Source organism: Oncorhynchus clarkii, chromosome 20 (genome assembly GCF_045791955.1).
Source record: "Oncorhynchus clarkii lewisi isolate Uvic-CL-2024 chromosome 20, UVic_Ocla_1.0, whole genome shotgun sequence".
NCBI lineage: Eukaryota > Metazoa > Chordata > Actinopteri > Salmoniformes > Salmonidae > Oncorhynchus > Oncorhynchus clarkii.
In genome coordinates this window covers 35,457,955-35,484,419 of record NC_092166.1, presented here as the reverse complement: position 1 = coordinate 35,484,419, position 26,465 = coordinate 35,457,955, and the positions used below count along the sequence as shown (strand labels likewise).

The following is a 26,465-nucleotide window of genomic DNA, read 5'->3' as shown; positions in this document are numbered from 1 at the left end:
CCATTTGCTAAAATGTTTCTTAACTATAATAAAAGTAAGTGTTTTTTGTTGTTGTATTGTTTGGTATAGAAGGTTGGTACATAAAGTGAATAGCACGGTATCAATCAGCCAGTGTTGTTATTGGGCTGTTTTTGTGAGTCACTCGCGTCAATGACTAACTCATTGGCATGTTTTTTTAGATTGCTTCACACTGTTGACAGCTGCGGGAGTCTGTTGTAACTGAGAACGACTAAATCCTTCTATCAGATAGATTAAATTAGCGCCTAGCACCAAACCATGTAACATCAGAGGTGTAATGTAACCGTTGTAATTGTACTTTGGTGTCTATTAAGAGCGGCTTTGGTTTCCTGTAGTCTAATGAAGATGACTAGTTTAGTGAAGTGGTTGCCACAGGCTCGCCATTTTTCTCAAGACATAGATATCAAAAGGAGACCTCTGCTTGTTTTTTGTGGGGTTTTTTGTGTGTTTTTTTTAGAACTTTAGGGCCCATATCCACAGTGCTTCTCTAGCATCAGGTTGGACTTTTACATCATAATGAAGAAGATTGTATGAACTGATCTGAGATAAGCGTTCCAACTCTGAGATGCTTTGTGGATATGGCCCCAGGACTTAAAAAAAAAAAAATGTACACCCCATTTCTTGTTGAATGTTTTCGACTCAGTGTTTGTCTCTGTTTCAGATGTTTGCACCACCGGTGTCAAATGGGAAGAACAGGCCCACCACTCTCGCCAGCAGCCAGTTTGGAGGCTCCGGTAAGACCCGCCCTTGGTTTTCATACAAAAATAAATGCCCACTGAATGCTTACAGCTCCCAAATAGATTTTTAATAAAGCCTAATTATGGTGCAATCATTTAAGTATTTCAGTTAACATGGTCTTCTTCAGGTCACCTTGGTGATAGTACAACAACATTTTGACCAACATGGTCTTCATATGTGACCATATGATCTAAAATGGTCAACATCCACCTTTTCCCTACATCTCATCTGAAGCTGTTTCATTAAGGGTGTTATTGCTTTGTAATGGTCCCCTATATATGTCTTTAAGGAACAGCATGACATCGATGGGCTGTTTACAGCCCTTTCAACAACACTTTCTTATTTGTCTTCTGAGAACCCTCCCCACTGTCCCACCTCTGACCCCACCCCTCCCCACTGTCCATCCTCTCACTGCCCCGAAGGGAGTGTTGTCAGTGAGGTCAAATCACAGTAGCTGTATCAATACTCCAAATAGGCTGAAATGGCATACTGTTCTTCATTACCACTGATTAGATATGATTCCACCGGTCATCTCCTTGCAGATGTTTGTTAATAAAGTTCATAATGAAAAGAAAGCAGCCTCAGTCCCCCCCCCCCCCTCCAGGTGTCCCCACCCTCACCTTCTCAGCTGCTGCCTCTCCATCACACTCTACGGAGGGTGTTAAAACAGGAGAGGGGGGGGGGGAGAAATGACCCTATTCACCCCCACATTCCCCATCTCTCACCCTGTGGGGATGGGGGAACTATTTCCGTTATTCTTCGCTCCTCACCCCGAAACAACCAACCAACTACCATTCCTCAATAGATCCCATCTCCTCTTTTTGATAACCATCCAAGATCAACACAAGAACCATGGGGCGGCAGGGTAGTCTAGTGGTTAGAGCGTTGGAGTAGTAACCAAAAAGTTCAAATCCCCGAGCTGACAAGGTACAAATCTGTCATTCTGCCCCTGAACAACCCAGTTAACAACCCAGCTAGTCCGTCATTGAAAATAAGAATTAGTTATTAACTGACTTTTTAAAGGTAAAATAAAAAATGCTCCACATCCAACTTGCATCCTCTCTCTCACTCGGCCTCAAGCCACTTTTCTTCAACCCTCTCCTCTCCGCCAATCATTTTCCTTCACCGCCCTTCTCCAATCACCTTCTTTCACCCTCCTCGAATCCCTGAACCGTTGATGTAGGTATTTTCAGGTTGTAACTGAAAAGAAACAGGATATTGAAGTAGCATAAATCAGATGAAAGGGATGGAGTAGGTGAAGCGTGGAAACCGAACTACGGTGTTTCTCTAAGCTTGAGGGCCACTTACATTTTCTTTTGTAGCGACAAAAGGTGCACACTTACAGAAAAGGGCCGTTACTGTTCTCAATCCAACGGCTGCTCCTGGTATTGTGTGGCAGCCCTCAGCACAGGTCTCCACAATGCTCATCAGAGGCCAAAACAAAGGGCCTAGGCCGCAGAGAGAAGTGGATAGGCAGGCAGCATATGTGGCCTAGTGTATGATTTCACCCAGGAAGCCCCCACCCATCCTCTCACAATGGGGAGGAAGAGGCTCTATAAGGGAAGGTTCCTAGTCTCTCTGCACTACCATCTCCTTGGTAGCATTGGTTAGTATCTGCTCTGCCTTGCCTTTTTTTTTCTAGATTTGATTTAGATGAGCTGTGGTTTATTTGTATTTTTTTTGGTGCTCGTCCCTGTAGAGTGGAAAAGGTTTGACGTGTGCTGTCATGGATTAGGATGAGTTTAGCCTGGCCCAAGATATTGATCAATGGTCAATTTTTGGGGGAAGGGTAAGCTGATCACAGATCTGCGTCTTTGGGAGATCTTTACCCGTAGGAACGGTCATTGTCGTGCATCCCTAGTTCTCTCTGACTTTGGGTGTCTATGTGCAAAACCCTTGAGGTGTAAACTAACTTCCAACCAAGTTTCATTTACTGGCAACCAGAAACTGAGATTCTGAACTGGTATTTTTAAACTCTGGCTTGGGTTGAAATGCAAAAGAGGAACGTATGCATTTTGCATGAACTTTTCGTTCTTTAGGAACTTTCCTTCATGTGAATGGAAATTTGGATTTGGTAATTCAGTAACTTGATCAGATTTGCTCATGAATTGGATTCCTTGTGCAGTATAGAAGCATAGTCTGTCAGACTTGATCAAACAGAGCTTTAAACATAAGATACATTGTCCAGAATATGCTTGTAGCGTCGAACTTGAATGATTATAAAATAACCTCAATATGGAAAGTAACATGCCTAATCATGTTCAAATTTGTAATTTCAATGTGGGGGGTTAAATATTGTCCTCCCAGCATCGTGACACTGGCTCTTATTAATAATTTCAGACACATCCTATAACACACAAGATACTGTTGCGTATCCATTGTAGACATTCCCTAAATCATAATCACACTCCTTTATACTTATTAGGCATCATGTATTATGTCTGGTTGACTCACATTTCTGTCATACAGGGCTGGGATGAAAGGAAGGAAGGAAGTGTAGACACCAGACAGTACACCAATCAGTGCCCGGGGCATTATCCTATAAAAGCAAAGTGTTTGTGCCTGCATGTTCCCTGTGTATTGGTCCTGTAGCCTCATAGCTTGTGTGACTCAGGCTGACTGGCCATTTCCAGTATCTCTTCCTGATGTAATTATAGGCCAACCTCGCTTGAAGGGGCGGTGAGACCCGGGTTTAAAGGGGACTCGCTAGTGAATGTGTCTGGCCTGACTCAACCCTCTCGCTCTCTGAGCGAACATGCTGAGACGTTCTCTCACTCACTCTTAACTCACTCAGTCACAGAAGTATCCCTGGGGGGGGGGCAAACCCTATAAAAGAGGTTAAGGTGTGGAGTTCCTGTCTCATGTTTTTAGGGTTGTTGTCATCAGCAATGGCTTGGTAACATAGTAGACCAACTATTTTCAAGATTCTTGGTTAAATTAATCCGTATAATTAGAATGTGGAGTTTAGTACTGGGTCCTCTCTTCTACAAGGGTTCTGTGGACAAGAGCTCTGTGGTTTTCTCTGATGTTCTATTTGTCATATATCAGGCTGTCATGGTAACGACTTGCAGGAGGAAGCCATTTGAAGTTTTGAGGAAAACAAACGAGTCTACTTAGACGAGTCTCACTTATTCTCTCCTTTATACTAATCAGCAGATCTGTTAATTAGTAGGAAAATGTGGTCCTAATGAATATGCATGAAAGTAATTTTAATGATGTTTTACTTCAGAGTTGCTCACTTGCCCTCTCCCTCACTCAATGTGAGTAATTTGTGTGGTGTGAAACTTTCTTCATCTTTTTCTCTCTCTTTTTTTTCTCCCCGGTTGAAACGCAGCTCCCCGTCCATACATTTCAATGCAGTCCAAATCCCTGGACCTGCCATTTTAAAATACCTTGCAATAAGAGTTGTGATGCTACTTACTACTTACCCCAGAAGGTCTAGGAGAGTGCTTCCTTCCATGCATTCCAGACACTCTTCTCCATTCTCTCTGTACTTCCTGTAGACCCTTGCTCTCCTCAGGAGAACACATGAATAGCCCGAGGTGTGAGGCCCTAGCTACCTGCAGAGCTCCCTATTATCCCCGTGCCTTTGTGGATCTCCATGGGTGTCAGTTCAGGTCTATATCCCCCTGCTGTCCATCTGTCAGTCTTCCTAAAGAGCAGTAAGAGATACCCACCATGTTCATTTCCTACCCCAGCGGCTATGCTAAGTCTTCCACATTCTTCAGATGACCAATTTTTAGCCGCCTATTCACGGTGTTGACGTGAGGGGGAGCGAGTGGCTTATAAAGGTCCAGTCTGATTCAGTAGCAGGATGCCAGATTAAGATGTCCTGATAATGTTTATTGGCAGCCCTCGACAGAGTTATGGAGATATTTAATGGTCCATTGCAGCCGTTTTTATCGCTATCAAATCATTTCTGGTTAATAATTATAAGTACCTTAATGTGATTGTTTTGAATTAAAATGGTCAAAAAGTAACAAACTGGGCTTCTTAGAAAAGGGCAATTTCTCAAGCAATAATTTTGATAGACCACTCCCAGACAGTCTTGAGTGGGGAGGGGAAAACTGAGAATTAGCTGTTATTGGCAGAGAGGTTTGGAAATCTTTTTTAAATGTATTTTTTAAAGATATTTTTTTATTGGTCTATTAACCAAGTCACTGCATGGTAAGGCCTGCATGGTAAGGCCAAAACTACATCCCACCAAAAGACTGACATTTCAGCCATTCTTTTCAAACATCTCTTAAACTAAAAGGGCATTCTCATTTTCACAGTATCATTCCAACCTCATTTATCGGTCCACAATATTCGGCACATTTCATCATTTGTGGGCGCTGTCTCATTAATCGTTGCCTTTGCGATCCACCTAAGAAATGTCTAGGGGAAACACTGGTGTCCTTTCAGCAGAGGAAAGGACTGGTCTATATCCCTCTGTGTACATGTCCTCTCTGAGTCTGTTCTACTGCTTGACATGGAGAGTGACAGTCAGGTTGAGCCAACAAACCCCTCGTCTCCTTCATCTGCGATTCTGCTGCCATCTCTCCTATAGATCAGTTGTCACGGTGATATAGCAGCTCTTTCCTCTCTGGACCCATCATTCTCCTTGATGGCTGATCCAGTCGTGCTTCCAGCCTGCTCCCCTCCGCCCCTTTCCATTTTTTCTTTATTAGACAACAAAACAAAAATATGAATATTCATAGAGCGAAGCCTCATTAATATGCACAATTATGCAAATCAGCACACAATTAAGCCTCAGCTTCTCCCCAGAGACGCTGGGTAGCGGTAAGAGAGGAAACAGAGGGGGAGGAGAGAAGTGGAGGGGGGCAGGAATTTTTGCTTCGGCAATCTTTAAAATCGCTCTCCCTACTTCCCCTTCTTCAATGCAAATCCTTTGACCAGGGACAACATGCATGACGTGTGTCCCTTCTGTCATTTGTGTACTCCTTAGTCCGCTGTCATGCAAAGGGAGGTGTGAAGGGATGGGGATACGAACAACTACTGCGTTGCCATGGACAGAAGTGGGGAGAGTGGGAGAATGACAAATGTTGAGGATGATTGTAGGAGGCTCATACTGGGTGTTAATTATTCAAACTTCCTACAGCTCATAGCTACACTAAGTGACAGTGTGGTGGCAGAGCTGTCACGGGGAGCTGAAGTAGCAGCGCTCAGCCAAAGGTTATTTAGAACACTTCTAGCCAGTGAGGAAGCAGCAGTGCTTCCTAACTGGGTCACCCTCCATTGCATATTGGCTTCTAGCGTATATCGCCTATCTCCCTAGGTACTGGTGTAGATCTTAAAGGACAAGATGGGTATTGGCATTATCTTAATGGATCCCGCTTGCCCTCTGATTGGCTAGGTGGAATTATTTCCATTTTGGTCACATCTCCAACTTCTCAAACCTACAAATGCTCTGGGAGGGTACTAGGAACTAGGGGTTTATTTGGAGTTGGTGAAAGACTACCAGTCTACTGCTAGTTTTGGTCCCTTTCCCTCTCTCTTATCTCCTTTCCCTTTCCAGTCCTACATGGTTCTGAGTGAGCAGGTCTAACCCTGTGCGTTCCATCTTCTAGGTATAGATGAGCGGAGCGGCCCTGGCCCCTGGGTATCAGGAGAACAGAACAGCTCTTCCTTCAACCAGGGACGGGTAAAGGAACACTGCACACTTCATACTGTACACTACAGTGACTACACACTGATCAGCATGGACATGTTTTTCTTACACAGGATATTACTAATAGTATATGACTATCAATTTAAAAAATAATTGATATCACTGCCGCTTTTAACAAAGTTAGGAGCACCACATAAAATTTGAAGAGCACAGAAAATAATGTACATGACAAAGTATGTGGACACCAGCTTGTCGAACATCTCATTCCAAAATCATGAGCATTAATATGGAGTTTGTCCCCCCTTTGCTGCTATAACAGACACTTTTCTGGGAAGGTTTTCCACTAGATGTAGGAACATTGCGGCGGGAACTTGCTTCCATTCAGCCACAGGAGCATTAGGAAGGTCAGGCCCCGATGTTGGTCGATCAGTTAGCGTTCCAATTCATCCCAAAGGTGGGGTTGAGGTCTGGGCTCTGTGCAGAACAGTCAAGCCCATCCAAACCAATCTCGACAAACCATTTCTGTATGGACCTCGCTTTGTGCATGGGGGTATTGTCATGCTGAAGCAGGAAAGGGCCATCCCAAAACTGTTGCCACAAAGTTGGAAGCACAATTGTCTAGAATATCATTGTATGCTGTAATGTTAAGATTTCCCTTCACTGGAACTAAGGGACCTAGCCCAAAACATTGGAAAAACAGCCCCAGACCATTGTTCCTCCTCCACCAAACTTTACATTTGGCACTATCCATTACTCCAGGTTGTGTTTTTCTGGCATCCTCCAAACCCTGATTCGTTCTTCGGACTGCCAGATGGTGAAGCGTGATATATCACTCCAGGGAACACGTTTCCGCTGCTCCAGAGTCCAATGGCGGCGAGCTTTACACTACTCCAGCCGAGGCTTGTCATTGCGCATGGTGATCTTGTGTGGCTGCTCGGCCATAAATCTATTTCATGAAGCTTCCATCACAGTTCTTGTGCTGATGTTTCTTCCAGAGGCCGTTTAGAACTTCGTAGTGAGTGTTGCAATCGACGACAGACAATTTGTATTAATTTTAGCAATCTGCGGTCCTGTTCCATGAGCTTGTGTGGCCTACCCCTTCCCGGCTGAGCCTTTGTTGCTCTTAGATGTTTCAACTTCATAATAACAGTACTTTAAGTTGATCGGGGCAGCTCTAGCAGGCAAGAAATTTGACAAACTGACTTGTTGGAAAGGTGGCATCCTATGACTGTGCCACCATTGAAATTCACGAAGCTCTTCAGTAAGGCCATTCTACTGACAATGTTTGTCTATGGACATTGCATTGCTGTGTGCTCAATTTTCTACACCTGTCATTAACGGGTGTAGCTTAAATAGCCGAATCCACTAATTTGAAGGGGTGTCCAAACCCTTTATGTAGACAAAAGTATAAGTCGGAAGTTTACATGCACCTTTAGCCAAATACATTTAAACCCAGTTTTTCACAATTCCTGGCATTTTAATCCTAGTAAAAAATCCCCTGTCTCAGGTCAGTTAGGATCACCACTTTATTTTAAGAATGTGAAATGGCGGAATAATAGTAGATAATTATTTATTTCAGCTTTCATTTCTTTCATCACATTCCCGGTTGGTCAGAAGTTTACGTACACTCAATTAGTATTTGGTAGCATTACCTTTAAATTGGGTCAAACGTTTCGGGTAGCCTTCAACAAGCTTCCCACAATAAGTTGGGTGAATTTTGTACCATTCCTCCTGACAGAGCTGATGTAACGGAGTCAGGTTTGTAGGCCTCCTTGCTCACACTCTTTTTCAGTTCTGCCTACACATTTTCTATAGGATTGAGGTCAGGGCTTTGTGATGGCCACTCCAATACCTTGACTTTGTTGTCCTTAAGCCATTTTGCCACAATTTTGGAAGTATGCTTGGGGTCATTGTCCTTTTGGAAGACCCATTTGCAACCAAGCATTAACTGATGTCTTGAGATGTTGCTTCAATATATTCACCAAATTTGCCTCCCTCATGGTGCCATCTATTTTGTATAGTGCACCAGTCCCTCCTGCAGCAAAGCACCCTCAACTTGATGCTGCCACCCTCGTGCTTCACGGTTGGGATTGTGTTCTTCGGCTTGCAAGCCTCCCCTTTTTCCTCCAAACATAAAGATGGTCATTATGGCCAAACAGTTCTATTTTTTCTTTCATCAGACCAGAAAAAGTACGAACTTTGTCCCCATGTGCAGTTGCAAATCGTAGTTTGGCCTTTTTATGGTGGTTTTGGAGCAGTGGCTTCTTCCTTGCTGAGCGGCCTTTCAGTTTATGTCAATATATGACTCGTTTTACTGTGGATATAGATACTTTTGTACCTGTTTTCTCCAGCATCTTCACAAGATCCTTTGCTGCTGTTCTGGGATTGATTTGCTCTTTTCGCACCAAAGTACGTTCATCTCTAGGAGACTGAACGCATATCCTTCCTGAGCGGTATGACGGCTGCGTGGTCCCGTGGTGTTTATACTTGCGTACTATGGTACCTTCAGGCGTTTGGAAATTTCTCCCAAGGATAGCGACTTGTGGAAGTCTGAATTTTTTTTTTCTGAGGTCTTGGCTGATTTCTTTAGATTTTGTCATGATATCAAGCAAAGGGGCACTGAGTTTGAAGGTAGGTCTTGAAATACATCCACGGGTACACCTCCTATTCACTCTTATGTCAGTTGGCCTATTAGAAGCTTCTAAAGCCGTGACATCATTTTCTGGATTTTTCCAAGCTGTTTAAAGGCCCAGTCAACTTAGTGTATGTAAACTTCTGACCCAGTGGAATTGTGATACAGTGAAATAATTTGTCAACAGTTGTTGGGAAAATGACTTGTGTCCTGCACAAAGTAGATGTCCTAACCGACTTGCCAACACTTTAGTTTGTTAACAAGAAATATGTGGAGTGGTTGAAAAACTAATTTGAATGACCCCAACTTAAGTGTGTGTCAACTTCCGACTTCAACTGTGAATATAGCTTACATTGGGTCTATATGAATCCTACTTACTTTTGAAGAACAGCTCCTAAGAAGATATCACTGTTCCTTTTTTTCTGTGGCACCAAATGTTTGCGTATACTGGTAAAGTTACCACATTGTTAGGACTGCACGATAGGAGCAAAAAGTATTGTGATTTTACTTGCTCTATAGATCAAAACACGGGTGAAACATTGGAATCAAAGAGATAATGATTATTCAACGGTTGGTGGTGGTCATGAAAACAAATTAAAAAGACTGGTTAATACCCGGTCATAACTCATACCAAAGTGCTGGTCAGTGTTTCCCAAGGGATCCGTAATCACATTGGAATATGTTTTTTTATTATATTTTTTATTTTTTAATGCTTGCATACAGTGCCTTGCAAAAGTATTTACCCCCTTGGTGTTTTTCCTATTTTGTTGCATTACAACCTGTAATTTAAATCAATTTTTATTTGGATATTATGTAATGGACATAAACAAAATAGTTGAAATTTGTGAAGTGAAATGAAAAAAAGAACTTCTTTAAATAAATTCTTAAAAATAAAAAACAGAAAGTGGTGCGTGCATATGAGTTCACCCTCTTTGCTATGAAGCCCCTAAATAAGATCAGGTGCAACCAATTACCTTCAGAAGTTACATAATTAATCAAATAGATTGCACACAGGTGGACTTTAAGTGTCACGAGCTGTCACATGATCACAGTGTATATATATATATATCTGTTCTGAAAGGCCCCAGAGTCTGCAACACCACTAAGCAAGGGGCACCAACAAGCAAGTGGCACCATAAAGACCAAGGAGCTCTCCAAACAGGTCCGGGACAAGGTTGTGGAAAAGAACACAAACTCGTGGACCAGGCAAGGACGCCATTAATCAGAGGCAGCAAAGAGACAAAAGATAATCCTGAAGGAGCTGCAAAGGTCCACAGCGGAGATTGGACAGACTCCATAGGACCACATTAAGCCGTACACTCCACAGAGCTGGGCTTTACAGAAGAGTGGCTATAAAAAAGTCATTGCTTAAAGATTTTTAAAAAGCCACGTGGTCAGATGAGACTAAAATCTAGCCTTTTTGCCATCAAGGAAAGCGCTATGTCTGGCGCTAACCCCAACACCTCTCATCACCCCAAGAACACATCCCCACAGTGAAGCCTGGTGGTGGCAGCATCATGCTGTGGGGATGTTTTTCATCGACAGGGACTGGGAAACTGGTCAGAATTGAAGGAATGATGGATGGCGCTAAATACAGGGAAGTTCTTGAGGAAAACCTGTTTGTCTTCCAGAGATTTGATACTGAGATGAGGTTCACCTTCCAGCAGGACAATGACCATAAGCATAATGCTAAAGCAACACTCGAGTGGTTTAAGGAGAAACATTTTAAATGTCTTGGAATGGCCTAGACAGAGCCCAGATCTCAATCCAATTGAGAATTTGTGGTATGACTTAGATTGCTGTACACCAGCAGGAACCCATCCAACTTGAAGGAGCTGGAGCAGTTTTGCCTTGAAGAATGGACAAAAATCCCAGTGGCTAGATGTGCCAAGTTTATAGAGACATATCCCAAAATACTTGTAGTTGCAATTTCTGCAAAAGGTGGCTCTACAAAGTATTGCCTTTGGGGGGGTGAATAGTTATGCACATAAGTTTTCAGTTTTTTTTCTTTTTTAAAAAAAACATTTTGCATCTTCAAAGTGGAAGGCATGTTGTGTAAATAAAATGATACTAACCCCCCCCAAAAAATCTAATTTAATTCCAGGTTGTAAGGCAACAAAATAAGAAAAATGCCAATAGGGTGAATACTTTCGCAAGGCACTGTACATACAGTACCAGTCAAACGTTTGGATGCACCTACTTATTCAAGGGGTTTTTCTTTATTTTTTTACTTTTTCCTACATTGTGGAATAATAGTGAAGACATAAACTATGAAATAAAACAAATGGAATCATGTGTATAATCAAAAGTGTTAAACAAATCAAAATATATTTGAGATTCCTCAAGGTAGCCACCCTTTGCCTTGATGACAGCTTTGAACACTACGTTTCTGTAGATTGTTCTAAAACCATTATTTTGTCAACAGTAATAGCCACTGCAGTATGTTGATTCCTGCTATGAAAGTGTCTGCCTGTTTCACTGTCGGCTGCTGTGTGAGCGAGCCACTCTCTCCCTCTCCCCAATGTGTGCATGGACGAGGGAGAGATGTGTTCCGAGAAGCACAAGCATATGACCTTTGCTCAAAATGAAATTGCAGGAAAAATACAGTTTTCAGCGAGACTACAGTTCCACTTAGAGGGGAAAATCGCAACTTTTCCCCTCTAGTATCTATTTCTATGGTTTTGATGCGCCGCGTAGTCGAGCGCCCCATTTTGCAGTGAATAGGCCTACATCAAGTAGCCGATGCCAAGAACTGGACATTTTTGTTTCAAGTACCATCAGGTGTCTTTATAGGCCAATATGTACAAAGATGTCGGCAAATTCTCCGAAGAGCCAAAAATAAATCTGATCATTCTGGATCCTATTTTGACAGGTTGCACATCCAAATATGAATCATGTGTTCTCTGGATATGTAATCTTAAATAGCTTACTTTTTGAATCATGGGCTACCGTTTCAGTTGTCTTACATGGCAGTGGGTAAAAATTGCCTAGGTCACTGCCGCTAATGTAAACAAATAGCAATGTTTTTATTTGATGTGTTTCTAATCCAGCGAAATAGACAAGTCATATTGTGATAAATCTGACTATCGCCCAGCTCTACTAAATCAGAGAGCCATATACAAAAACTAATAGTATAATTAGAGAACATGTTTTCATATTTAGAAGGAATGTGGAAAGCAGCAATGTTCATGTTTCGGAAAAATCTGTTCGAGCAGTGTTGCGGCAAAATAATGTTACTCGTGTATTTTTTTTTAATTTATTGGATTTTAGTCACACTGGTGCTCTAAATAAAACTTAGGGTCGCACAGCCAAATATTTAGTCGTGTATGGGACCAACTTGGTCGCGCTTTAGAGCCCTGATGACTTATCTGGACTAGGGTTGGGCGATATTGCGGTTCTATAGTCGATGATTGATTAACAGCAATCGTCAATGATGACGACATCGTGATGTGACAGACAATGGTTTAGCCTATTTGAACTTGTCTGGCACCGCTCAGGAAAAAACAGTCTCACAGCGCAGCACACAAGTGACATTCTGGGTAATTTGTTATAGCCTATTTCAATTAATGTTCTCGCCTACAGAACACGAGAGGAATGTAGGCCAGACAGAGTGGAGAATTTCATCAAAGCAGCACAGTCTCCAGTCAGACAATATTGTTTCTCTGTCGGATGCATTGGCGTTAGGCTATAGCCTAAACCATTTTTGTATTTACATTTTTTTATAACCGATACTTAATTTTTTCCCCTCTATATTCCTTTTGCTCCATTTCATAGGCTATAAATATGACTGAAGGCGACTCTTTTTGTTTTATGCGTGACTTTCTCCCGATCAAACAATGAATGTAACGGAGTTCCATCTTAAAACCTCTTGGAACTACCCATCCCGGATCCGGGAGAATTGTCATCAACTACACTAATTAGCATAGCGCAACGGTCAAAAAATATTCATGAAATCACAAGTGAAATCTAATGAAACAGTTTAGCCTTTTGTTAATCACCCTGTAATCTCAGATTTTGAAATGATGCTTTACAGCCAAAGCAAGACAAGCGTTATGTATAGCATTATGTCCAGCTAGCAGCAGGAAGCTTGGTCACGAATATCAGAAAAGCAATCAAATTAACCGTTTACCTTTGATCTTCGGATGTTTTCACTGACGAGACTCCCAGTTAGACAGCAAATGTTCCTTTTGTTCCATAAAGATTATTTTTAGACCCAAAATTCCTCCGTTTGTTTGTCACGTTATGTTCAGAAATCCACCGGAAATAGCGGTCACGACAACGCGGGGGGGAAAAAAAATCTAATTATATCCATAATATCGATAGAAACATGGAAAACGTTTTTTATAATCAATCCTCAAGGTGTTTTTCAAATATCTGTTCGATAATATATCAACCGGGACAATTAGCTTTTCAGTAGTAGCGAGAGGAAAAATGACTACCTCTGTCTTTTACGCAAGAATCACTCGGAGCCCTTCGCTGGCCACTTACGCAATGTAGTCGTTTACGCTCATTCTTCAACATAAAGGCGTGAAACTACGTCACAATGATGTAGACACCTTAGGGAATATGTAGAAAAAGGAATCTGGTTGCTATCCCTTTCAATGGCCAATAGGGATGCATAGGAACACAACGGTTTAAAAACATGAGTCACTTCCTGATTGGATTTTTCTTAGGCTTTCGCCTGCAATATCAGGTCTGTTATACCCAGACAATATTTTGACAGTTTTGGAAACTTTAGAGTTTTCTATCCTAAGCTGTCAATTATATGCATATTCTAGCATCAGGTCCTGAGAAATAGGCGGTTTACTTTGGGAATGTTATTTTTCCAAAAATAAAAATAGTGCCCCCTAGTTTCAAGAGGTTAAAGTTATTTGAATAGCCTAAACACAAGCTTAAACTTGTCATTAAAATGTTCTATAGGCTGTTGAGATTTTGTTTTCTCATTATTAGACAGAGGACTATCTTAAATAACCTATCCATGCGGACCAGGAAAATCTCTTAATGCGCGGTTGAAAAAAGAAATAACCTATCTTCCTACTAGGCCTATCCTAAAAACTTTACGACAAGTTAGTTATGAACAGTAGCTTATTTCCCAAATATTCTATCATACGAAGGCGTCGTCCCAAAGTTGTTGTGGCTTTCAAAAATAACAAATGAAACACTATAGCATAGGCTCTTCTCAATCACAGCGGACAACATTATTTATTTTGCGGCAAATAAAGCATTTTTATCCGTCCCATGATGTAGGCCTATAACCTAGCTCACTACGGTAAGACAACCCGTTCCTCATCAGACACTTCCATCATGTGCACGCCAGACAGACACACACAAACCTGCTCTGCCCCTCCACCAGAAAGGAATATCAGAAAACATTTGCCATTGCCTCCACTTAGCATCTGTCCAGGCTTTCAACAATATTCTCTTTCATTATGATTCGTTCAGTTGCATTGTGTTGTATTCTTGTCATTAAGAAAAATATATATGGGGCTGGCCAATAGGGGTGATTAGCATCGTATGTCACAATGTTTTACGGGTACATAATCACGATAGTACAAAGGTTGACATCGCCCAACCCTAAGCATAGATTAGCCCAAAGAGCCTACATGCGCAGTGCGTTTGGTTGAAGATTGGCATACTGAATCCGTTTTTTATTTTTTTTATTTTAAGACACAGCAATTGATTTTAAGTCTTCATATTATCTCTCATCTCTCTCCCTCCCTCCAGGGTTATGGCGAAGGGGGTCATTACAACGAGCACGAAGGCCTCGCTTCCACCCCCTTGTTCGGCTCGGGGATCGTTGGTAAGGAAATCTGAATATATTTCCTCCAACCTGGTCTGTGGTTTAGACCTTGGAACAGGAGCGGGTTCTCTCCCCAACCCTCAGCCCTTTAATTAAGCTCAGCTGATTTGACGGCCCCATCAAGACCAAGTAAACCCACTAACAGGTCCCTGTGGTCTTGTGTGGCTTTCGGAGCTGCAGTAAGCCACCCTGTATTTACAATAAATGACCAGGAGAAGTGACTGCATAATGATGCGTCTTTAGGGGAGCAAATTGAAATGCATACAAGTGAATGGAGATGCAGTTGTATGTGTGTCTCAGAGGAGACAGAGACTGTGTGCGAGAGAACCTCACTGTCACTGTATATGAGAGACCTCCTTCAGGGGCATTCCATGTGTGTGTGTGTGTGTGTGTGGAGGTGACTAGGCGCATACACGGGGACAGGGTGTTTAGGCTGTGTGCTGGAAGGGGGTTAGGGGTTTAGGTGCACCCAAGCACAAACAACTGGAGAAAGGGGAACACCCCGGATTGAGTGTTAATGTGCTGGAGATGCGTAAAGGGTGGCTTAAAAGGTCTTTACAATGGCCTGCCCTGATTGTCCCTCTTGTTTTTATAGGGAAAGCTGAGCGTGGACCCTACTCTTCTTTTGGAGCGCAGGTAAAATCAGACTCCTCTCTTGACCTCGCTTCTCTTCCAACGTGTCAAATGTTTTTTCTGTGTCCCCTCTGAAGCTACCATCTCTTCCTCTGACTGATGTTCTTGTGAATCTGCCCACCTTGTCCCATCTTCTCCTTCATCCCTGAGTTTTCTCCCTTCTCCTCCCGTCAACCTTCTCATCCTCTTTCCTCTCTCCACATTGGGATAATCTCCCATGCAGTATTTGTGTGTCTGACCTTGTCTTCTCTCATTCCTCTCCTGCGTAGCCGGGCTTTATGCCCAGTGAGATGCCCATGCCCAGTCCTGATGCCCTGTCACCCTCGGGCCTGAAGTCTGGCTCCCAGTTCTACCCCTCCCAATTCAACCCTCGCAGGAGACCCACCCAGGAGAGCATGGGTAAGGACAGAAACCACTGAAAATTACCCCATAATACACTCATGCTATCCCCATTTCCTAGCATGGATACATGCAAGGAAGATGATGCACAGAATTAGAACGGGTAGAATAGACATACTAATGTAAAGCAGTGGCAATTTTCCTGGTGGCCACATTGGAGGGTCTTTAAAAAAAATGTTGTTGAATTTAAGCTTACTTCCATGGAATGGCATTTCTATTTAAATGCTTACTGCAATGCATTTGTTGTAAATCTCGGACGTTCTACATAGGGCTGGGCGATATATCAAATTAATTCTAATTTGTTTTTGTGTGATTCCAAATGCCAGTATTGCAGAATTTTTTTCCCTCGTTTTTGTGAGCGTTTGTCCTCTTGTTCTCATGTTGTCTTTTTGGTCTTGTTTGCTCCGTCTGTCCTGTGCACCTTCCCATTTACACCAGAGATCTGTATGTAATTACGAGATGCTCATGCCTTAACAATGGGAGTCGTTGTCCCAAAGGCGGGGAAGGCATGCGACAAGCTTAAGTTCAAAATAAGCGCGTAGAAACCCACTAGACTTATTTTGGACAGATTTTGGCCAGAGTGAAACCTCTCGCTTTGTCTCGTTCTCCCAAGCCCTTCCCCCTACCACTCACAACAACAAAGATGAGGGATCACTTCTTCCTCTCTGACAAATGGTTTCATTTAAGGTTTGGTCCAACATAATTGGTCATATGGACACCACAACACATGGAGACAATATTTTACTGTTATAGGGGAGACATTAACCTCTCCAACCATCCCGTTTTGTTTCAACTCCTCAAATTTCGAGCAAATCAAACACTACTAAAACGGATGTACCAATGAACACATTCTGGAAAATGAATGCTCAGTTTTTGTACCACGTATCGCTAGCAGCATTTTAGTCAAATAAAGATTGTTATACTAGCTGTTTAGTCTGTGTATTATACATGTGCAATAATCATAACACAATTATATAAGGAATTGGCAACTCATTCTCATTCTGAGAAATAAGGTAGGCCATTTGATTTCAACATCTGAACAAAGTGGAAAGGCTAGAATGCTGTTTTTCAACAGTTGGATACGGGCATAAGGTTGTGTTCATAACAACTGTAGCTGAATTCAGAGCTTGTGAAATTATACCTAGATCCAAGTTGACTAAACTTTTAAATTATGAATATTAGCTGGCTTATTGCTAGCATGTGGGCTTGGCTTGAGAGATTGAGACTGGTGGTAATTTTCTACATTATTAGTGGGGTTGCATTATGCATGGTTCTGGTTAAATGTGTTACAAACAGGTCATTTTTATAGACCGACCTGAAAGCTAGATCAGTGAGAATTGCAACAACAAAAAAAGCAGGTACTACTATTTTGATAAAATAATGAAATGATGTGTTAGTCTTATGGTTGTGGAAGGCATATGTTCAGCCTAGGTATAATTGACCAACTTCTGAATTGATTTTATTTTTTGCTGTTTTAAATGCAGTACATTTTTACCTTGTACCACAAAGCTTATTTAGAGAGAACATTTTTATGAATCTAGATGTATATTGGGGGAAAGTTAGATGTGTTTTAGGCCAAATCGCCCAGCCCTAGTTCTACATGTATACTGTTGAATAATTGCTACCTCTTTGTACAAAATCACATGGAATTCATGACCGTATCCGCTCCACTTTTACTATGTCAAAGGAGAGGAGTTGCTCTTTATTCTGGTTCATATTTCCGACTGTGATTACCTTCACTTCTCCTACTGAGGTTTAATATAAGAACCTGAGAAATCGCACTTCTGCTAAACCTGCAGGGGATTCAATGGAAGGAGAGGTGGTGTGAGGCCACTGCATAAACATATTGGTTGTATAAGATTAGATTACATTTGATGAAGTTATGGGCCATAAAGGCAAATATTCCTACCAGCACAAATGGACAATTATTTGGAATGCCCTTAACTGCTTTCATAACTTTGTTTCATCTCGTGTGTGTGTGTGTGTGTGTGTGTGTGTGTGTGTGTGTGTGTGTCAGATGCCCAGCCAAAAAAGATCAGGAAAGTTCCCCCTGGCCTGCCCTCTTCGGTAAGTACTGTTACATTCCCCAGCATGAAATCCAAAAGTCGCTCAAACAGAAGGGAGAACTAACAGAGTTACTGACAACGACCATTAAAACAAAACAGGTGGTTTTTTTAGGAGGGGCTCTAAATGACAGTCACGGGGGTGTCCACTGAAAGTTGCATAGCAACAACAACTGGGACCTAAAAGACACTAACCATGAGCGCCTACTAAATTTAACCACTAAGAGGCAAACGAAAGAAGAAAAAAAAAACAACTTAGACAGGAAGCAAACCAAAAAAACGGTGGAGCAAAACTAAATCAGGGAAATCGGACAACGGAATGTTTTTCTGGAAATCAAATAGAGAGAGCCCGCTAAAGGTGTTAACCTTTCGCGTCTATCAAGACAACTGGAGCACTGGGCCAGCCGTTCTTAAATATCACCTGTGCCAGCACAGTTGAAACATCTTCTGACTAACAAGATGACAAGCCAGCGCAGGTGTAACATACTGACTAACCAGGTGACACCAATTGGTGCCCCCATTGTGCTAATGTCCAAACTTGAAATATAAATGGAACACCAAAGCTTGTAAAACTGTCCCCCTCTCCAGCCCCACCGTTACCCCCCCTCTTACCAGACTGCCACACCCTAGTCTGCCTATTTGCCCCTTAAGAACACACACCCACACCCAAGAACACTCAGACCTTTTGCCCTCTCCAAACCCAAAATGCCCACCTACCCAACCATATCCACACCTTTTCCCCACCCATTATCAGGAATGCTCCCATTTTTTTTTTTTGCATCCCCCATCCTTAAAATGCCTCCCAGCACTCATCGTCACTGAGTGTGCACTCCAATAGCCAGACTAAGCCCCCCCCCCCCCCCCCCCCACACACACACACACACACATGACAGGCTTCTCCCTGGTGTTCAGAGCAGCAGCCTAACTGGCAGAGAGAGAGCCTCCAGACCCACAGCTGTGTGCCTTTACACAGCCGACGAGGTGAAAAAATAAACAGAGCCCTACTCATTCACCCATTCATTTATTTAGACATGTTTTTATAGAGGGTCATATTTATAGGCCATTTTTTTCTAGATGTGCTTGCATTCCTTCCAGCCTAGCACCCTCGTCCACAGATTACTTAAGGGGAAAAATTATGCTTGATGACATGCAGACCTGGCCGTTACCTGACTTCACTATACCGTTTCTGCTCTTCCCCTGTTCTCCTTCCGATTCTCCCTCTGTCGCTCTCCTTTCAACTCCCTATCTTTTTTCTCTCCCTCTCTCTTGTGCTCTACTTCCTCTCCCACCCTCCTTTCTGTTTCTCTCTCGCCCCCCCCTCCATCCCCCTCGTTCTCTCCCTCCCCCATCCCTCTATCCCAGCTGCCCGTAGAGTTGGCTGCAGTCCAGGAATGGGCAGATGGCACAGTAATTAGTAGTGCATCTCTCCATTCCCTTTTGTACCTCTCCTCCTCTCTTCCTCTCCTCCTCTCTTCCTCTCTCTGTTCAATCAAATAACAGAAAAAACTTCACTGTAAGATCTGAGTTGTCAGGCGCATAGTTTGATTCTCTAACCCCTGCCAGAGTAGAGCTGATTCTGAGGGCTCTGCTAGTTCACAACCTCAGGACCTTCACCTCTTTAGTGACATGCCAGAGACTACTATAAATCCTATGGGTGATGCTCTGTAAGCCACAGAGGAGACTGGATCATGTGTGTTAACCAGACCTAACTTGATCATGTGTGTAACACACACACCACATATCGCAAACCTAGCCGTAAGGCCCTGCGATCACAGAGAAGAAGCAGTAAGTTGAGGGCAAAATCCCCCCCTTTTCAACCATTAAAGAAACCATTTGTTGTCTTGGTAACAGAGCATTAAGATCATAAGGAGTTCAGACATTGTGCTGAGTTAATGGAAACCTCCATGTCATTAGTTCAAGGCAGCGCCTTCGGAAAGTATTCAGACCCCTTGACTTTTTCCATATTTTGTTACGTTGTTACGCATCCTGTTTCCATTGCCTTAAACTAAAATGGATTAAATAAATCTTTAACAATCTACACACACTACCCCATAATGACAAAGCGAAACAGGTTTAGAAGTTTTTGCACATTTACTACAAATAAAAACGGATACCTTATTTAAATAAATATTCAGGCTCTTTGCTATGAGACTCTGAATTGAGCTCAATGCATCCTGTTTCCATCGATCATCCTTGATGTTTCTACAACTTAATTGATCTACCTGTGTTAAATTCAATTGATTGGACATGATTTGGAAAGGCTATATAAGGTCCCACAGTGCATGTCAGAGCAAAAACCAAGCCATGAGGTCGAAGCAATTGTCCGTAGAACTCCAAGACAGGATTGTGTCAAGGCACAGATCTAGGGAAGGGTACCAAAAACTTTTGCAGCATTGAAGGTCCCAAAGAACACAGTGGCCTCCATCATTCTTAAATGGAAGAAGTTTGAAACTACCAAGACTCTTCCTAGAGCTGGCAGCCCGGCCAAACTGAGCAATCGGGGGAGAAGGGATTTGGTCAGGGAGGTGACCAAGAACCCGATGGTCACTGACAGAGCTCCAGAGTTCCTCTGTGGAGTTGGGAGAACCTTTCAGAAGGACAACCATCTCTACAGCACTCCACCAATTAGGCCTTTATGGTAGAGTGGCCAGACGGAAGCCACTCCTCAGTAAAAGGTATGTGACGGGCCACTTGGAGTTGCCAAAAGGCACCTAAAGATTCTCAGACCATGAGAATGTAGATTCAAGATTGAACTCGTTGGCCTGAATGCCAAGCGTCACGTCTGGAGGAAACCTGGCACTATGCCTACCGTGAAACGTGGTGGTGGTGGTGGCAGCATCATGCTGTGGGGAAGTTTTTCAGGGACTGGGAGACTAGTCAGTCAGGATTGAGGGAAAGATGAACAGAGCAATGTATAGAGATCCTTGTTGAAAACCTGCTCCAGAGTGCTCAGGACCTCGGACTGGGGCGAAGGTTCACCTTCCAATAGGACAATGACCCTAGGCATACAGCCAAGACAATGCAGGAGTAGCTTCGGGACACGTCCTTGAGTGGCCCAGACAGAGCCCGGACTTGAACCCGACCGAATATCTCTGGAGTCCTGAAAATAGCTGTGCAGCAACGCTCCCCATCCAACTTGACAGAGCTTGAGAGGATCTGCAGAGAAGAATGGGAGACACTCCCCAAATACAGGCTTGTAGCGTCAAATCCAAGAACTTGTCTGTGTAATCGCTTCCAAATGTGCTTCAACAGAGTAAAGTGTCTGAATACTTATGTGAATGTGATATTTTAGTGTTTTTTTTATTTTTATGTATTGTCAACGTACTAACATTTCTAAAACTGTTTTTTTTGGGGGGGGGGGGTATTGTGTGTGGATTGTGGAGAAATAACAACTTTAACATTTTTTGAAAAAGGATGTAACCTAACAAAATGTGGGAAAAGTCGAGGGGTGTGAATACTTTCCAGCAGATTATACAGGTGTACAGAGTTTGGGCTGTACTGTGTATAGGCCAAATAATTACATAAAACAAAAGGAGACAATTTAGTTCAGAGGCAGCCAGAGTTTTCTTGTAGTAGTCTTTTAATGTGGCCCAAAGGTTGCCGTATTAAGACTGGGAGTGTGTCTGGACTTGTTATTTTCAGTCTTAAAAAACCTTCCACACTGCTTAGTTCTAGAGATATGTCAATGACCCAGTGTCCTCAAATGTCAGAGGCTGTTGATTTGAATTAATAAATAAAAATACATACTCCTCAATAGAAGAAAAAAAAACAATTGATAAACGCTATATTGTACAAGGGTATGAAGGGAGGGATGGGTATCCTAATCAAGATATCGATACATGTTTTTTTGGCTACACCTTCTCTACTATCTCCAATCAATTGGGAATTATTACTAGAAAATAGTCCGTTTGACGTACTCCTCTCCCTACTGTGTGTGTGTTCTCTAGGTGTATGCATCGGCCTCAGGAGAGGAATATAACAGAGACGGTGCAGGGTATCCTGCCTCCAAGCCTGGAAATGTTGGCTACCCTGGCTCCTTCTACATGCAAGGTCATTACTTTTATACCAGATTGTGTCTGGGGGCCAAAACTACACAGTGTACCTATCAGAGTGGGTTAGCCCATAGTGATAACTCTGCTATATGGAGAATGTGGAACAAAACATCATTTTAGGTGAGGTCAATCAATTGAATAATGCATTAGCTGACCAGTGACGTCTATGGCGATGACCCATTCCTGTCTTTTATTTTCTCAATTTCTGCCTGTGGAAACGCCTACTGATAGTGAGTCAAAGCCCCGAGCTAATGTGATACTCCGCCTGCCCTGTGTGTCTATCTGTACACTAGGATGAAGTCATCAGGCGTACGTGACATGCTTCATATGTTGTGGCCCCTTATTGTCTTATCTCTGGATGCTGCTCGTCCCTCTGGTGCTCACCCTTTCTCTCTCTTTTGTCCACACCCCTACCCTCCACACACAAACACCCATCCCTACCCTCCCCTGGTTTCCCCCTGACAGAAGGCCTGCACCCCTCCCCTGACCCGTGGAGTTCTGGCGGGTCGATGGGGCAGCCGGGTTACTCTACAGCCATGCTGGGTAACTCCCCCCACCTGGGCCAGCCTACACCCTTCACAGCCATCAACCCCCAGGACAGACTGGTGAGACTTCTGTCACAATCACATACACCAAAAGGTTCTCTGTTTAAATAAAGGTTACATAAGATGGTAGTATACACCACTGTCATCTCGCTCTCTCCCAAAACACAGAGAATGACTTTTACGCCTGTTTTTGTGCAGAAACGCCAGCCGCTGCCTCTCTCGCCCCAGAACTACCCCCTGCACGGCAGCGAGGTGAACGGGAGCTTCCACTCAGGATCCACTGGCTACGGAGTCTCCAACCACACGTCCCCCATCAACGGAACAGACACCATCATGGGTATGACTGTCTACCACTGACTCTATGTATACTGTCTTTTTCTATATAGCTTCCTGTTTCGGTCTATTTTTCTCTTACTTTCTGGCCCTTCCTTTGTTTGTTTGTTTCTCCCTTTACTTCTATAAAATGGAAATATCAGTTCTAATAGTTTGCTGTCTACTTTGTTTCATCACAGCCAACCGGGGGACAGGAAGCTCAGGAGATGAGATCGGCAAAGCCCTAGCATCGGTGAGTAGAATCGCACAGACCACATCAACCATAGTCTTCAGTCATTTTGCCGAAAAAACTAGGGCTGAACCCAATTAGTCGACTGGTCGATTTGTTTATTTTTTATTGAATTTTTTTGTTAGGCTGTTGGTTGACCTAAATTTGTTTTAGTCGAGCAGTAACGTGTGTGTGATATATAGATGCGCCCGTCTCCGTGAACTAATCCATTGTTGAGGCCTAGACTAAGAGCCAATTTATGCTTGATACGAAAATGTGGTTGGAGGCTCCATATGGACACAAGTGTGACACAATTGCAGAGGCCAAATCCAGCTCTGTACCGCATCGCCTCCCAAATTTTGCAACAATGCAGAGGGCTCTGTATAGCTCCTCATTGACATGACTGGTTGACGGTAGGTGGGGGTGGTACATCCTGTATAAACACAAACTTACTTCCTTGAAAACTGCTCTGCTCTGCTCCATGAAGCTCTAGAAGTATGAATGCCCTAACTTCTTCTGAGGCCGTATCACCTTAAATGCTGCATGGCCAATGCAGATGTCAGATTGACCATGCACCCAAATGCACAATGCACTTCTCTCCAGAATATGTCTCTCCCGCCAATTTGTGCACATTCATTGTTTCATAACTTCATTGTGTGAATTGTTTGCATTTTGATTGTTAGTGTACATAAATTCCCCATTACATACAGTACCAGTCAAAAGTTTGGACGACACCTACTCTATTGTAGAATAAAAGTGAAGACATTAGAACTATGAAATAACACATGAAATAATGTAGTAATCAAAGAAGTGTTAAACAAATCAAGACAAATTTGAGGTGTCGGGTACTCTGCTACAGTGAGCTCCTGCCCAAGTCAAGCACTGCTTTTTATCCCTTGCTCAAATGGCCTACAACTGTGTCTGTCCGGAGCTCTTGAGGGCCCAGAATATTTTATACAATGTTGCACGTTCCCTAGCGCATGCTTCGGGCAGAACCCAAGTTAGTAGTTGATACAATGTTTCAAGTTTGGCTACACATGGTCTGTCTGTAACAATGTGATTCATCAGATATTTATTTTTACCAGGATATTTATTACCTGCAGGCTGCAATGTTTTTATTTGGCTTTGTGTAGACTATTTTTACATAGATGACAATATAAGTTACTTTTTAGGTTTGTATCCTTTTCATTTAGAGTTGGATAGAATTTTGATTAATCCCATGACAATGATTTTGAGATATGAAGATGTAATTATACATTTAACTTAAACTGTTTCAAGAAAATGTGCTAACGAAAATCGTAACGGGCACGCAGATCGGTAGAAATAGTTTGATAAATTAGCAATCCACATGAAAAAGGCCTACTCCTCGTGTAGCGTTTTACTGGCACCTTCAGGAGAGTAATGGAAGAATCTGCGAAAACCAGCTGGAGTGGGAGGAGAATAGTTGGGCCAGATTAAGTTTTTTTTTTCTTCTGGTTATCTAGATCTCTGGCGCCCTCTTGAGGCACTTGTCTTCATCAAACCGTAAGCTTAAAGCATCAGACAAGATCAATGCATATAGTTGATTTTATTAAAACACATTGGGTGTGTCTATATATGGGAAAAATACACGTTTAAAAATGTCGACCAATCGATTTGGTCAAAAGAACAGCCGACTTTCGGTTGACCATGATTATTTTTTCTCGTTTGGGACAGCCCTAGAAAAAAAAACTATCTGCAAATAAGAGAATGCTGAGTCTTATGTAGTTCTCTGTGTCACAGATCTTACTATTGAATAATGTTTCTCAAATTGCATACTACCGTGCTCTTAACATGCAAATTGGAGCATGAGTCCAAATCAAAGTATTCGAAACGGAGTACTGAGGGCACTTCTTGAATGCGTACTTTGACGGATTCAATGGTTAGTATGCAAAGAAATATGAATCGACCACATAAAAAAATTACGCACATTTTCTTGAAATCAATTATTTGAGCTGACGTGAGTAAATACACTCCGACTTTAGAATGAAGTGTTGCCTATTCACATCTCATATGTTGCCGGACTACAATATTTTATCTTGATACGTTAATAAATAATTAATAAATACATGCTGTATACATTTTGGCATGGTTACTTGCCTACAATACCCACTGTTGGTTGTAAAAGCCCATAGTAAGTCTGTAGTGCTAACTGGCTAGCTACTACTGTTAGTTGGCCAGATATCCACAAAGAATTTACATCTACCTTGGATGACATTGATTTTAGGTCATTTTTGCTTGTAGTGCTAACTGGCAAGCCACGAAGAAGAGTTAAAATCTACTGTACCTTGCATAACATTCATTTTAGGTCATTTTTGCATGTTTACCTAGCTGGCTAGATAACAACAATTTACATATCTAGCTGATAACTATCAAATAAAATGTTTGCTTTGTGTACATATTGTTTCGTCTTTATTGTTGCCATTGTCCTGGCTGGAAGAAGGTTCAGTGATTGGGAGGTGCAGCGTGAGGTAATACAGTAGGGGGAGTGCGAGTGCTTCTCAATGTAATGTTTTTTGCGTTCTCCATGTTTATGCGTTCTCATCCTCACAAGAACGTCCTCTAAGAAGGCGCTTGGAACATGAGTGTGGAGCACGGTAGTATGCATATTGAGAAACACCCACCATTTCATGTTGTCTTTTGTTTCTGTGTAGATTTATCCCTCAGACCACAACAGCAACACCTTCCCATCATCTCCGTCTACTCCAGTGGGCTCTCCCCAGGCCATAGCAGGTGAGTGGGCAGGGAGAATACACCTGTAGCTAGGAGGAACGCACCTGGGTTAGTTAGCCTGTAGTCTAATTTAGCATAGTGTTTCCCAAATGGGGGGTTGGAGCCTACTGCTAGTTCCTAGCCCAGTCTTCATTCATGACTGATTAAGGTGTTATTTCGCTAAGTCTTTGGGTGAGTGAAAGGGCAAAAATATTAGTGAATCACTGACCTATGAGATCACACCTGTTTTAGGCCTTAGGGGGCACTATCCTGGGGTGTAAGGTTACAGCCACATGGAAAATGACAAGAAAATATATTTTGCAGAGGAAGCTTAAATGACACAATTACAATGATAATGTGGCTCCATCTATTGGTTTAGAGTGGAACTGAGTAATAGGATTAGGTTCTTGCTTGACAACAGTGCTTTGAGTGTGACGTCTGAAATGGGGTTTAGGGTTGACTGCTTTTTTGCCGTCAAGAATGGACCGTTTACCTGGTAGCTGGACAGACCCACTCTTGCCGTTAGCGCCGACTATTTTCACAGACCCTGTTGTCCAGATGCTCAATGTCTCTACCTCTGTAGGTTCTGCCTCTCAGTGGCCCCGGGGCTCGGGACAGGCCACACCCTCTCCAAACTTCGAGGGTGGACTGCAGGCTCTGGTGAGTAACTTATCATGTTCAACTCCATGTATGTGTGCAGTGG

General features: G+C 42.6%; 1 protein-coding gene across 2 annotated transcripts in view; it reads left to right on the top strand.

Moving 5' to 3' along the window:
* The window catches only part of LOC139376303 (transcription factor E2-alpha-like), a 41,924-nt gene that overhangs the window by 4,849 nt on the left and 10,610 nt on the right, over positions 1–26,465 (top strand). For both annotated transcript variants that reach the window (XM_071118683.1, XM_071118682.1), the window contains exons 3-14: positions 680–752; positions 6,327–6,400; positions 14,724–14,799; positions 15,395–15,435; positions 15,702–15,831; positions 17,849–17,898; positions 21,842–21,944; positions 22,412–22,551; positions 22,690–22,828; positions 23,004–23,056; positions 25,705–25,783; positions 26,346–26,422. In XM_071118683.1, the coding sequence (XP_070974784.1) occupies positions 680–752; positions 6,327–6,400; positions 14,724–14,799; positions 15,395–15,435; positions 15,702–15,831; positions 17,849–17,898; positions 21,842–21,944; positions 22,412–22,551; positions 22,690–22,828; positions 23,004–23,056; positions 25,705–25,783; positions 26,346–26,422 (1,035 nt within the window). The remainder of the gene's footprint in view (positions 1–679; positions 753–6,326; positions 6,401–14,723; positions 14,800–15,394; positions 15,436–15,701; positions 15,832–17,848; positions 17,899–21,841; positions 21,945–22,411; positions 22,552–22,689; positions 22,829–23,003; positions 23,057–25,704; positions 25,784–26,345; positions 26,423–26,465) is intronic.